The 13,283-nt window shown below is 40.7% G+C and overlaps 1 protein-coding gene across 2 annotated transcripts in view; it reads left to right on the top strand.

Annotated features, from left to right (window-relative positions):
• ATF7IP (activating transcription factor 7 interacting protein) overlaps positions 1–13,273 on the top strand; it is a 114,917-nt gene extending 101,644 nt beyond the window's left edge. Inside the window, exons 12-15 of one of the 2 annotated variants that reach the window (XM_082309488.1) lie at positions 779–946; positions 1,878–2,063; positions 6,347–6,459; positions 7,913–13,273. In XM_082309488.1, the coding sequence (XP_082165614.1) occupies positions 779–946; positions 1,878–2,063; positions 6,347–6,459; positions 7,913–8,329 (884 nt within the window). In that variant the 3' untranslated portion in view covers positions 8,330–13,273. The remainder of the gene's footprint in view (positions 1–778; positions 947–1,877; positions 2,064–6,346; positions 6,460–7,912) is intronic. The other variant, XM_082309489.1, reaches the window with a different exon arrangement.
• Positions 13,274–13,283: the final 10 nt, after the last annotated feature.

The following is a 13,283-nucleotide window of genomic DNA, read 5'->3' as shown; positions in this document are numbered from 1 at the left end:
AAAAGCTTCACAATTCTTCTTTATTCAACTTGTGCACAGGCTTGATTACATGTAAACTTGCATTCAAATTAATATTTTATCTTGTCACAAATAAACTAAAGCAGGAAGAAATATTGCTGTAGTAAACTACAGATACAGACATTACTTATCACTTCTCACAAGTCAGTAAGTCATGTTGAGGAGGGTGTCAATGTGAGAAAACAACTTAAATTCTCTTTTTAAAGTTTTCTATAAATAATAAAGCAATTGCCCTTTTTAAGAAAATAGCATGAAAATTCAAAACAGCCACAAACGGGGCTGCGTAACATTGAACAAAGGAAAGAGTCAGCAAATAACAAAGGGATGTAAGCATCAAAGGTAGCCAAGATTTATGTAGGGAGCTCTGTCAGTTTTTTGAAACAAATTGAGTACAGCAGTGCTTAGTAGGCCTTTTTAAGGCTTTAGGCTATTCTTTTTTTTTAATGGAAACTTTTAAAGACTTTGGCATAGTGTTCCATTAAAGTCAGGTTTCCAAATTATGCTGAAATACACAGATTTCATGATGATAGAATGAAATGTTATGGAGTATGGGGGAGGGGGAAGATAGAGATGATGAAAGTGAGGGGAATTGAATGAATTTTCTACAGTTTTGTTTGCAGAATGAAAAGATCAAAGAAATGTCATGCTAGCAAATATTCTTTGCTAATCTGTGAATGATGGGGAGAAAAAAAAGATTTAAAACCTCTGTGATGTTCTAATTTCTGTTTGCAGTTGTCTATAACTTCATTTTGTTTTAAAGCAGATGGCAAGAAGCAGAACCAGACACCTGTTACAGGATTGAGCATATCTACCCAGCCCTTGGCTCGACCCTTGCAGCCTTTGCAGCCTTTACAGCCAAACCCTGTGCAGCAGACAGGTGTGCCAACAAGTGGACCTTCCCAGACCACCATACATGTATTACCTACAGGTAGCTTCATTTTACATGTGAATGCAGTGACTGCTTTTTTCTTAAACTAGACTCTTGTGTGTTCTACATTGTGATCATCTTTTCAGGTGAATGTTCAGAATGTTTGAGTCACTTTAATCTTCCATTCTAGTCAGTTTCCCATAAGTTTTTTTTAAAAACTGATAAAAGGAAAGGGAAAGATGGTCCTGTTGGTTTGGAAAGAATTCAGGATCAAATTAATTCCATGGAGAGGAAGAAATCCTGCTAAGGATGGTCATGGAAATTATTAAATGTACTGTTGTTTGTAAAAGTGAAGGAGAAGAAACCTGTAGCAGTTGCATCATTTAAGTAATGGGGAAAAAAACATTAGCAACTTCATTCCTAGCTCTGTTCACCTGCGCTTGGCAATTAATCCTTTTGGCAGAGTGAATGGCAAGGCTGACATTGAAGTTCCATCCCTAGTGAAATGTTATTTTGTCTGCAGTGTAATTTCCCCCCTCCCCTTTTCTTTCTAACATAAAGAAACATAGATCCTCTTTTTTTTTCTTTATTTTACTCTCTTCTGTAGATGATTGTTGAAGATTAGTTGGCATTGGAATTGTCTTATGATTGATCTGTTCTACAGACTCTTTGGTGGTGGGTTTTATATTCTCCACAGCTGTGCTTACATTCAAGACCTTTGGCGGGGGGGAGGGCGGTATTATGTTTCTCTCTTCTGTTTGCAATGTGTATATATATCGGCATTATTATTTCAGGTGAAAATTACCGTTTGTTTAGGCTGGGGTTTTTTTCTTGCATTATCAAAAGCAGATAGAATTTCACAAAGGCAGTTTTTATTTTGCATGGCTCAGATGAATCAGGTTTCCAAAGGAAGTGTGTACTCTGGAGTAGGCATATCAGCCTATTATCATGGAATTCCATTCTAGGTTGTGGTCTGTCTGTCTTTTTGCAGCTCCGACGACAGTGAATGTAACTCATCGGCCAGTGACTCAAACTGCTGCAAAACTTCCTATACCCAGAGCCCCTGCTAACCATCAGGTGGTCTATACCACCCTTCCTGCATCACCAGCTCAGAATCCTATAAGAGGAGCTGTCATGCCAAGCCCAGGTTTAAGGCCAGTCAACCCACAGACTGGAGGTAGGGGATGCTTTCTTCCATGTGCATTTTAGTCCGGCACAGTTTGATATGTTCTACCTGATGGATGTGGGGTTTCTTTTTTTTTGTTTTGGGTTTGTTGTTTGTGGGTTTGGTTTTTTTGCAACACTAGTCCAAATTATAGAGGTTAGGGTTTTTTCCCAGCTTACAAACTTGAGAAGATCTCAGGCTATTAACAGATCATCGCCCTGCAGCTATGTGAATGAGGAAAAACTGGATTTAAGTCCTCTCAGGCACTAGCTCTGACAATTAAATATCTCTGGATGACATGCCCAATACTGTACAAGGTAGTGGAAGGTAATGTGATGAGCACCGCTGTTTTGTAGAAAGATAGTTAGAGACCATTTTGTTATTACGGAGTAAGATTAAAACATACAAGTATGTAGTAAATTCTGTTCTATTTCCTGTCTAAAAGTTACATTTATATTAGATATCCTAGTGTAATTCCTTAACAATCTCTGATGTCCTGTGCCCAGCAAATTTTCTTATTTTCTCTAGGCCTGGACAGATGAAATTTCTCACCAAATTTATCAGAAATTGATGCATGCTTGAGTTTCCTTGACTAGAGATGTCAGCAAGTTCATCTTGACTTTGCAAACGTGTAACTGGTGTCTTCCTATAGGAGAAAACTCATTTTCTGAAATGAGTAGTAGATGTCAAAAATAAAGACCTTAAAGTGAAATGATAGTTTATATTTTGTTACGAAGTGGTGAATCTTAACTGCCTTTTCCTAGCTCCCCACAATTTCTACACTATGATTTATTTTAACACCGTTATGTTAAACATAAATTTCCTTGTTCTATTGCACTAAGTATGAGGCTATTTTTGTGATGTCCAGGTAGTGATTTTTTTTTTAGACACCGTCTGTATAAACCAGACTCGTGACACTGCACGCTTGAGCCATGTAAGACTGTACCTATGTAGGTTTGTGCAGAAATAATTCATTCATTGTTCTGAAATGATAGTTTTTGGAAAGGAGAATACTCATGTATGCTTGTAGTATTCCTTATGACTCAGTTCAGCTGCATTGCCATAGGCTGTGAAAAATCAGCTGTGCTAGCTGAACAGAAGTTGATCAGACAGTTCTTGAGCTATCTCCATGAAATGTTGGGATGTGAGGAAATTGCTGTTCTTTTCAGAGTACTTGTTCACATTTCTTAAACTTCTTATACTCTTGTGCCATGTGCATTTGAGTTCAGGTTCTTCTGACTAGCAGTATCTTTTGAGGGGCACGTCTGCATCTTGCGTTCCTGTTGGCAAAAGACCATAAAAGGCAAGGTAACCTCAGCCCACACTTGGTTTTCTTCATCATTACCCTTAGCTACAAGTTAGACGTGTTTGATCTACCTGTTGTTTTGGAAGGAGTTTTGAGTGCTTAAGCATGCATTCACTTATGTTAATTATTTTTAATAGTATTTTCTTCTTTTGTGCCAAAATATAAAATACATATTTTTGTCAGAATCTGCCACTTCTTAGAGCAGTTATTATGCTAAATACACATCACTAGTATTAATATCTACAGAATACCTTTTAGTGTCAGACATGCAAGATAACTAATGTGTTGTTGGAGAACATATAATAAGTAATATGCTATTTTAAGGCATTTTCTAGGAGAACTCAATGAGGTAGGGAATTCGTATGTTTGTCGGGCAAGGTCATCCAGCAACAGATCTCTGTGTAATGCACTTCTGACCTGATGGTCCAGTGACAAAATGAATGCTTGTCCTTCAGTTGTCTGCTTACAAATTCTCAGAAATCAAGGCAGGTTTCCACCAAAATAATTAAGATTCAACTTGACCAGACCCTGAATAATCTAATCTAATCTAAGAGCATTCTTTCAAGCAAATCATCTCCAGAGATCCCTTCAAACTTGGACTTTTCTGTGATTTTGTTAGAGGCAGTTCCGTTACTCTGGCTTGAAAAGTATGTCTGCGTATTATACAGTACTATTGTCTGACAAGCCGCATAAGACCTAAGAATATGGCGGTTCCTCCATAGCATTGTGCATTCCCTGTACCTCAGGACAAGGAAGCCAGATGGTTAGGCTGAGCAGATAAAAGACCAGTTTAGAATACAGATTATTTCAAGGCTTCATATTTGCATACTGGGTAGAGAGGTTCCACGTATTGCTAACAAAAAAGCACTCGTGTTTCTTGACCCCTTTTAGCTGTCATGAGTTTTCATCTTTTAGTCTATCCTACATTTTTCACCATCTTTGCTATGCAGCTTTCAGAAATGCTGCTACTGATGTGTATTGGTTTGTATTACTGTTGAAACAGTCTCTAGTGTCAGGTGAACTGAAACAGATGCTTCAGGAGCAAGATCTCTGCACTTTGTCTTTGAAAGATTAACTGTGAGAACTCATCCAAAGTGTTTCGCAAATTGTAGTTTTGTACTTTAACCTCAACTAAGTAGTATGCCTACCTAGAAATAACACTAAATTTGTACCTTATATCTTATTAAGGCATTTCTGTCCATCTTTCTTCAGATTATTGTCATTTCCTGAGACAGAATCACAGTCATGCTAAAACAGCATATCTGATTGGATTCTCATAGATGAGAAATAACCAGTTTATCCTGCAGGAGTTTGTATAGCTTCTTTAGCTTCTTAGATAGATGTGCCAATAGGAAAAAGATGTGAAGCAGCTACCTAGAGTTCAGCACTTTATTATAAAAGCATTAAGATTTAGCACTCTGAGCTCCCTGCCTCAGATTCACAGATTACGTAGACTTCTGACACCCATCACCTATGATCATAGCTTGATGACTGTAAGTGTAGAGAAGAAATTACCATACAATAGCTGTGGTTTCCTGACATGTATTGCTCTGCAAGCTTTTCTTCTGAAGTATTGGAATGCTTCAGTTTCATACAAGTGTGGAACTAGGGGGTGGTCGAGATTGCCCTAAATATTGTATTTCTAAACAGAAATAGAGGGACACCCTAGGCAACCCATAACAATGACCAAAAGCTTTGAGCTCACAGAACATACATGTTGCAAAAGTAAACGGACAAAATGTTACTTAAGAGTGAGATGTAGTATAAAACGAATGAAAACTTAGTAGTTTGCAAGAGTTCTGGATATTATCTACAAGGCTATAAAATTACCTAGTTTTTTCCTGCCAGTGAGGTCAGTCTGCTGTGGGAATAAATGAAATGGTAACGCCTGTGAGTAACATCTATTGTGGTGTCCATTCTGTGAGGAAGGACAAGCTTCTTGGACAGTGACGACTGTTGTGGCTTAACCCTAGCTGGCAACAAAGCCCCACACAGCCACTCGCTCACCTCCCTCCCCCACAGTGGGGTGGGGAGAGAATCAGAAGAGTAAAAGTGAGAAAACTCATGGGTTGAGATAAAGACGATTTAATAGGTGAAGCAAAAGCTGTGCATGGAGGCAAAGCAAACCAAGGAATTCATTTACTGCTTCCCATCGGCAGGCAGGCATTCAGCCATCTCCAGGAAAGCAGGGCTCCATCACACGTAACGGTTACTTGGGAAGACAAATGCCATCACTCCAAATGTCCCCCCCCCATCCTTCTTCCCCCAACTTTATATGCTGAGCATGACGTCATACGGTGTGGGATATCCCTTTGGTCAGTTGGGGTCAGCTGTCCCAGCTGTGTCCCCTCTCAACTTCTTGTGCACCCCCAGCCTACTCACTGGTGGGTGGGGTGAGAAGCAGAAAAGGCCTTGACTCTGTGCAAGCACTGCTCAGCAGTAATGAAAACATCTCTGTATTATCAACCCTGTTTTCAGCACAAATCCAAAACATAGCCCCATACTAGCTACTATGGAGAAAATTAACTCTATCCCAGCCAAAATCAGTACACTTGCCTCTTGTTTTCAGTGCCATCCATAGCACAGCCTTCTGGCATTTGAATACTGAGTGGCTATCATTCTGTTGCAGCAGCATTTATCTTTTCCTTTCTGAATCCCAAAGTGATGTAATTTTTCTTGGCATACTTCAGCTCCCTGTATCACTCACCCACACTCCCGCTCCCCACCCATTTCTTTCATGCTACAAATTATTAAAACATCATTCTGTCCCCTCTGCAGACATAAGCACTTGCTGTCTTTCACTTTTACAGCTTCAGGGGATGGGAGGTGGTTTTGTTGTTGTGCAATACTTCATCAGTCTGCTGGCAGTTTGAGGAGAGCGTGTCAGCTTGAAATTTAGCGTCATCCAACTGAACCAAGGAGTTAGTCTTCCAGTGTTCTGTTTAGTTGATTTTCAGTATTGAATACTTTTTCACTGTGCTTCTTACAGGTATGACAGTACGAATGCCTCCAACAACTGCATATGTTGTGAACAATGGACTAACTCTTGGATCTGGAGCACCTCAGCTTACAGTGCATCATCGACCCCCACAAGTGCATGCTGTGAGTAGTCCTTTTGAAATTACTTAACGCAATTTACAGGCTTGTCTCTGCTTTAATGTCTTTCAGATTGCTTCTTAGTGTGAACTGCAGAATAGTGAAATGTCTTGTAGACACTTTGCAGCCAGTTCAGGTGGATAGCACCACCCTGTTCACCTACAGCAACTTCTGCCAAGAATGGTAAAAGCTATGGAATCTGTTAGCTTACCCCAGAGTTCTCAAGATCACTAGTAGCACATATTGAAAAATGGTGCATGAATTGTCTGCAGGTGACTTGTGGAGTCAGGGGTACAGAAGAACTGCCACTAAAAAGTTTAGTTATGGTGTGGCTATGAATTGGATAACCAGTTTCTCAGTACAGCTGTTTGCAAAACTGAGGTAGGAGAACAAGGTACAGACAAGATACTCAAGGTTGCCAACTCCCAAATTTCAGAGGGTTTTTTATCGCTGTTAGGGGTGATTACTTCTGCATCGCCTCAAACCCCTTTCGTAAGTATTTGAGGATTTACTCTGACTCATTTCATATGGTTTTGTTGTTCAGACTGAACCAAATACAGTGCCTGCATACTCACTGTTGGGCAGTCGCATCACTTGTGATGTCCTGAAATGGTAAATATGTTGCCAACAAGGTGGCTCACCGTTACTTCCATCTAGACACCATTCAACTTCATGCATTCTCCAGTGATAAATAATGAGAATAAATCAAGCCAATATCACACAGAACACTTAAGACAACAAAAACTACCCCAGATTCCAACCTGAAAGGCCCCTGGCTTGAAGAATAACAAAATTTTTTACTCATTGTAACCACATTCCTAAATTCACCTTAACTAACATAAATGAGACACCTAGGACTGTTTCTGCGGTATGAAAAAAAAATCAATGGAAGGCCACATTTGTGCCCTTATTTCAAAATTTTCTGCAAACTGAGGCTGAGCTTTTGTGATCAATTTAAGGTGATAATATCCATGTGGCACCATTACCCGTTCTTCCTTTTGTGACTGAAAACCTACCTGTTGAAGAGAGGATGAGTTGTCAGTTTAATCCACTGCCTGGGGTGTTCTGGGTAATGTGGGAACTGTAGCTCAAATGTAGATTAGCTCAAAGTCATTGTGAACCTGCCTGCTCAGCCTTGGTAAAGGGCACAGTATTCAGTACATCTCCTCTTGGGTGGGAAGCAGAGACGATATAGGGAAATAACTGTGGCAATGATCATTTATACAGCTAGGGATTTATATGTGAATAATAAGACCTTATGGCATCCTCAGTCCCACCCCTCCTCAACCTTTGCTGCTGCTCTCTTGTCTGTGTGCTCTCTGCATGCAGGACTGAAGAGTTGTGATGGTTGGGTGACTGCAGGCTCATTTGCTTCCATTTGCCTGGGGAGTGATGAATTAAAGCTTCCTTCCACTGCTGTAGACTCTGAGCTTTCCCCTATTGCTCTTATGTTGCTTAGGAGCCACCGCGCCCTGTACATCCTGCCCCGCTCCCGGAGGCACCACAGCCACCGCGTCTGCCCCCTGAAGCTGCCAACACTTCTCTGCCTCAAAAGCCACAGCTGAAGCTGGCACGGGTACAGAGCCAGAATGGCATTGTGCTGTCATGGAGTGTCATGGAGGTGGACCGGAGCTGTGCCACTGTGGACAGTTACCATCTCTACGCCTACCACGAGGACCCGAGTGCCACTATGCCCTCCCAGTGGAAGAAGATCGGGGAAGTGAAGGCCCTCCCACTACCTATGGCATGCACTCTTACGCAGTTTGTGTCTGGCAGCAAATACTACTTTGCGGTCCGGGCTAAGGACATCTATGGACGTTTTGGACCCTTCTGTGACCCCCAGTCCACAGATGTGATCTCTTCCCAGAGCAGTTAAACTAGAGATCTTTGGAGCCTTTAAACCTGTCTTACTACCAAGAATTACCCCAGTTTTGGGGGGTTGATCCCATGCATGAAATTCACTTTTAAATCCACTCTCTGCAGGATTATTTTAGACAGTTGTGTGATACACTACATGCATTCAGAACCAAAAGAAAAATAAAGTCTCACCTGCAGCAAGAGAGCCTGTTTTTTTGGATAGCTCAAGTCATGGGCCGTTTGAAAATTTCATTTTCCCTTCCATGACAGCTGTTCCACCTAGATACCTACCTACCCTTTATCCAAGGGCACCCTGGATGCCTGGGATTCTGCTTCAGAGTGGGAACAAAACAATAAACTACAGTTTTTCTGAAGCAAAACATACACATCTGTAGTATCTATCAAGGCACTAACATGAGGGCAAGAACAGATTTGCCTCTTGCCCCCCCACTGCTCTGTGAGCAGGCTGTGATATGAAGGGTGGTTCAAGGTCTCACTTTTGTACTGGAAGATTTGAGTGGTGTGGTCTTATTTTACAAACTGTAATGACCTCTCTGAGGGGAGGGAAGGGAACTTGAGTCTGGCCAGGGAACCAATATGTGTGTAAATCTGGAGGGGGGGGGGAAATTACCCCACTGCCTCTTACCTCTCCTAAATAAGAATGCTCCTCTACTTTCACCATCCTTCCCCCACTCACTGGGAGCGTTCCCAGGTCAGATCTGAAACTGGATTGTAGAGACTGCATTCACACCCCTCTAGCTCAGATAATTTCTCTGCCCCTCCCTTCATACATCCAGTCCTATTTTTTAGATTTATTTTGTGCCTTAAAGAATAATTTCAGAAATAAATGTAGCCAGATACCTTGTGGTGTTCTTTTATTTGCTTGGGAGTTATTTTTGCCTCCACCCTTCTAGCCTTTCATTACTGCCTCTCATTTTCCTGGCCTGCAGTAATTATTCTTTCTGTAAAGACCAGGAACTGTAACATCTGCTGATGCTGGACTTGGGTTTTTATCTGCAGTATCATTCAGCCCTTTCCTCGCTGTAATTCTTGAGTAGTTGTTTTTGTCCTGTCAAGGATATTAGAGCATACAGACAGTATTTTCCACCAGAGTCTTTCCCTGTTCTTTTGGGAAAGCTGTATGCTGCAGTTCAGCCAAAGAAGAAACCTGTGTGGTGTGGCACCATGAAAGCTGCTAGCTGTTTGCACTCGGTTTGGATGTTCAATTAGTACAAAAAGATAGGAAGCTGGCTTTCCAGCCCTCTTCTCTATCTCAGTCACCTGCCTGCCTCTGCAGAAAGCTAACACACCCAAAAGCAGTTTAGAAACAATTTTAGACACTTGCCTAAAACTTGTGAGCAATTGCAAATGTTCATAGACGCTTTCATGATGCTTCTGAGCTGAGAAAAGAAATCGGTGCATCTGCCCCACTATTGTTGACAGGTTAGACTTGCTCTTTGCAGAACCAACTTGTAATGCACCTGGACAAGAAAGTGTATGTAAGGGTTTTATTTTGGCACTTTTCAGAACAAGGATGGCAGTCTCATTCCTACCCAGCAGAACCAAACAGTGGATTTAGAAGGGGAAGAGTCTTTTTTTAATCCACTTCGCCATGTAGCAAAGCTGTAGAAGAAAACATTTTTTAATTTCAGTGCTCTCTTTCTTAAAACCAGTATTTTTAAATGTAAAGCAAGGTTGAAAAAGGGCAGGAAAAACTATATCCCAAAACACGGCTGGTGAAATATGCTATGAGATTATGGGTTCTTTAGTAGCGTTCCCTTCGAGAACTTCTATCAGTGAAAGAAACTGCATTGTAGACTTTTGTCTATACTGTTTTACCGCACTCCTTCATGTAGCTGGGATTGTCGCTTCTGTCAGGTGAGTAACGAATATCTTCTGTATGGAAACTTGCATTTAAGTACAGCAGTTTTATTGATTTGGGTGAGCAAAAATTCTGTCTAAATCCAAGTATCATGAGAGAAGGTTCACGCTGAATCTCATGTATGAACGATGTGTAACGTTTCCTTTGAGTAACAGTTGTCCCTGTATTGCTGGTGCCAATAATCAATAATGCCTTGAATTTTTCTATGTTTACTTAAACGTTTTGTCTGCCTATTTCAAGGAATAATTACTTAATAATGCATTTAGTCTACTTATGGAAAGTTGGGTCCTTATAAAGCCAGTTCTGTGTTAGAGGGTAGAGCAGTTCATTCCAGTTGATGGCTGTCAAGTCCTACTTGGGCGATTTTTTTTAATGCATCTTTGAGGTGGTACCAAAGGGCCATTGGCCATATCAGTACAATGAGGTTTTATAGTTTGAAAGTTAAAATAAATATTAGAATACAACCTAGAACTCATGCTGCTTATTTAATTGTGATTCCAGCCCAAACTATACATGAGCTTTTCTATAGTTTGTGCTTGCGTTTAGGTCACTTGTCCTTAGCTTTGTCTTGCTTGGGATAGGTGGAAGGTCAAAGTCCTGTGTTAGAATCTTTTTCTTTCCTCCAATGGAGGTATTACTAGGGATGGTCTGGTACTGTGTTTGGAGGTTTTGTGGGCTGTATCTTTAGAGAGAGAAGACTCATCTTTATTTACTAAAGAAAGATGTAGTTCTCAACTGAACTGATTGTAAAACCTGGCTTCTGGCTTAATAGATTCATTTCCACTATGTGCAGCAGAGTGCAGTTGATTTTTTTGTGAAGAGATTAAATAAGCTAGCTACCGTTTGTTGACTGAAGCTGTGGCAGCCATGGAGTGAAAGCTGACTTCTCTGTTGTTTCATCCCAGCAGAGCTGCTAAAGGTCTGGTTTCAGGATCTTAAGCACGTAGTGGTGGCAAACTGTGTGATAAAGCGTGGCTTGACTTTCAAATGCCTAGCTTAGTTCAGGGACCTTAAAGGCAGCTGTTTCTTAAAACACGGACACACAAAGAGAAAACTATGCCATTTCTGCAAAATCGTTTTCATGGTGGAGCAGATCTCTGCAGTGAGCATTCATCCCTTATGCTAACAAACCAGAGTATTGCTTCATTCCTTACCTTAGGGCACTTTTCCCTGTGTTGTGGGGTGGCTGGTTATTTTTATTATCCTTTACCTCCCAGAAATGATAAAACTATTGAGAAACTAAATTTCTGCTAGCAACAAGCATTCAGAAAGAATTGATTTCATTTAATAGACTTTATTTGAAAGTATTACCAAAATACCAGGGAACATGCAGTACAGGTCTGTTGGCACTGTGCTTCTAGACTAGGCTCTTCATAAAAGTGTTAGTTACCGGAGGCTTCCAATAACCCACTTTTAAATATGCTAAAAATCTCTATATGGCTTTTAAGTGGAAGAGTGGCTTTTAGTTTATTCTCTGCACTTCATGCAAGTTTTTCCATCTTCTTTCAGTACCCTGGTATAAAGTTGTTCCTGCCTTAGTGTTCTGCTGTTGCCACTAGGTACATGACATTTCAGCAGTACCACCTTGGATCGAGTTCCTGGTGTTTTAGCAAACACAGCACTGATTCTACAGCTCTGTTTTCCATCCTCATTTACTTTCTGGTTTGTTTTAGGTTTGGTTTGTTTTCTCTGTGTGATACAAGGGCATCTGGATGTCCAGGTTGAAAGTAATTTGAGTTAGTTCAGTTTCTGGTTGGAGAGGAGCCCTGCTGTGGACTGCTAATGGCAAAATGCCATTCCTTTCCACTGCATTCCTCCTAGTCACAGCTTCACTGCCCTCCTTTATTTTAGTGTAGGGCTAAAAAAGCTTTATTGGATTCAAATAACTAACACTAGGACAGGGGCAGACTGTAGGTATAGCATCTGTATTGTTTCTGCAGTGGCAGCTTCAGAAAACGAGAGGCTGCAGAGGCAGGTTCCCCTCCGCCTGTATTTATTTCGATGCTCTGACCAGCTTCCCTCGGAGGAGCAGTTGGTCTTGGACTTCGCTCCTTTGAATTATGTGTGCTGCCGTTGGCCATGTTCGATCACTGAGCACAAGCACTGAGACACTCACCCGTCCCAAAGGTTTTAGCACAAGGCTGGAAATGCCCATGGTGTCTTCCCTGCAAAAATAAGGGGTCTTACCCTGCTTCCTTTGAAAACAATGGCAGAGCCCCTCGTGCCTTCAGTGGGAGCACGACTGGGCCCAGTAGTAGGATCCAAGCACCATTTTGTACTGTAACAAAAATAGTCACTTCAGCCCTTCCTTTATGCTGTTTGTCTTAAATGTCCAACAAATTAGAATCTGTATTATAGGTAGGGACAGGTCAAATCTGTTCCTGCTCCCCAAACAGCCATTCCCCAGTATTAGAGTATTGCATACACTGTAAAAAAATCAAGCTGTGATTCTGCCTTCTTAAAACTCTTTAGTATTTTCATTTAGTCAAAAATATCTATCCAGATTTTTTAAATAGATACTTGATATATTAAATATATATTTTTTTAATTTGATGGTTTGGGTAGGGGTGGGCATTGAATGAAAACACTGGAGGAAGAGGAGTTCAAAGACACTGAGCCAGCCCTGCCACCAAAATCTGTATCCCTTCCAAATGCCTTCTGAGGGGAGGGAAAAAAAAAATCAGGATAGCTAAGAGAAAGCAAATGAATTAATTTTCCTTTTCATCCCTTCTGAGTACCTGTTAAAATGCATCTTTATTTCTCATCTTCATTATGCAGGCTGAGCATTCTTTTTTCTTTTTTTTTTAATACACACACACACATATATATATATTTGAAGTGCTGTCTTAATTTAATGGGGTATAGCTGTAAATAAGATAACTGGGTGGTAGCTGTTTGAGGAGTCCTGTTCAGCTTTAGTAATTTATTGGCTATTGGGAGTCAAATGTGCAAAATCCTTTCTTAGGAAACTCAGAATCTGATTTCTTGTTTTGTTTTGCAGCTGGATTGTAAATACAAAAAAAAAATAGGACTGATTTAATGTCCAATTTAAACAGGGCAGTTGCAAGCTCTCCCCATTTTTGTATGTACT

This window comes from Platalea leucorodia, assembly GCF_965183815.1.
Source record: "Platalea leucorodia genome assembly, chromosome: 4".
NCBI lineage: Eukaryota > Metazoa > Chordata > Aves > Pelecaniformes > Threskiornithidae > Platalea > Platalea leucorodia.
The sequence above is the reverse complement of the archived record's forward strand: the minus strand, read 5'-3'. Positions and strand labels throughout refer to the sequence as shown.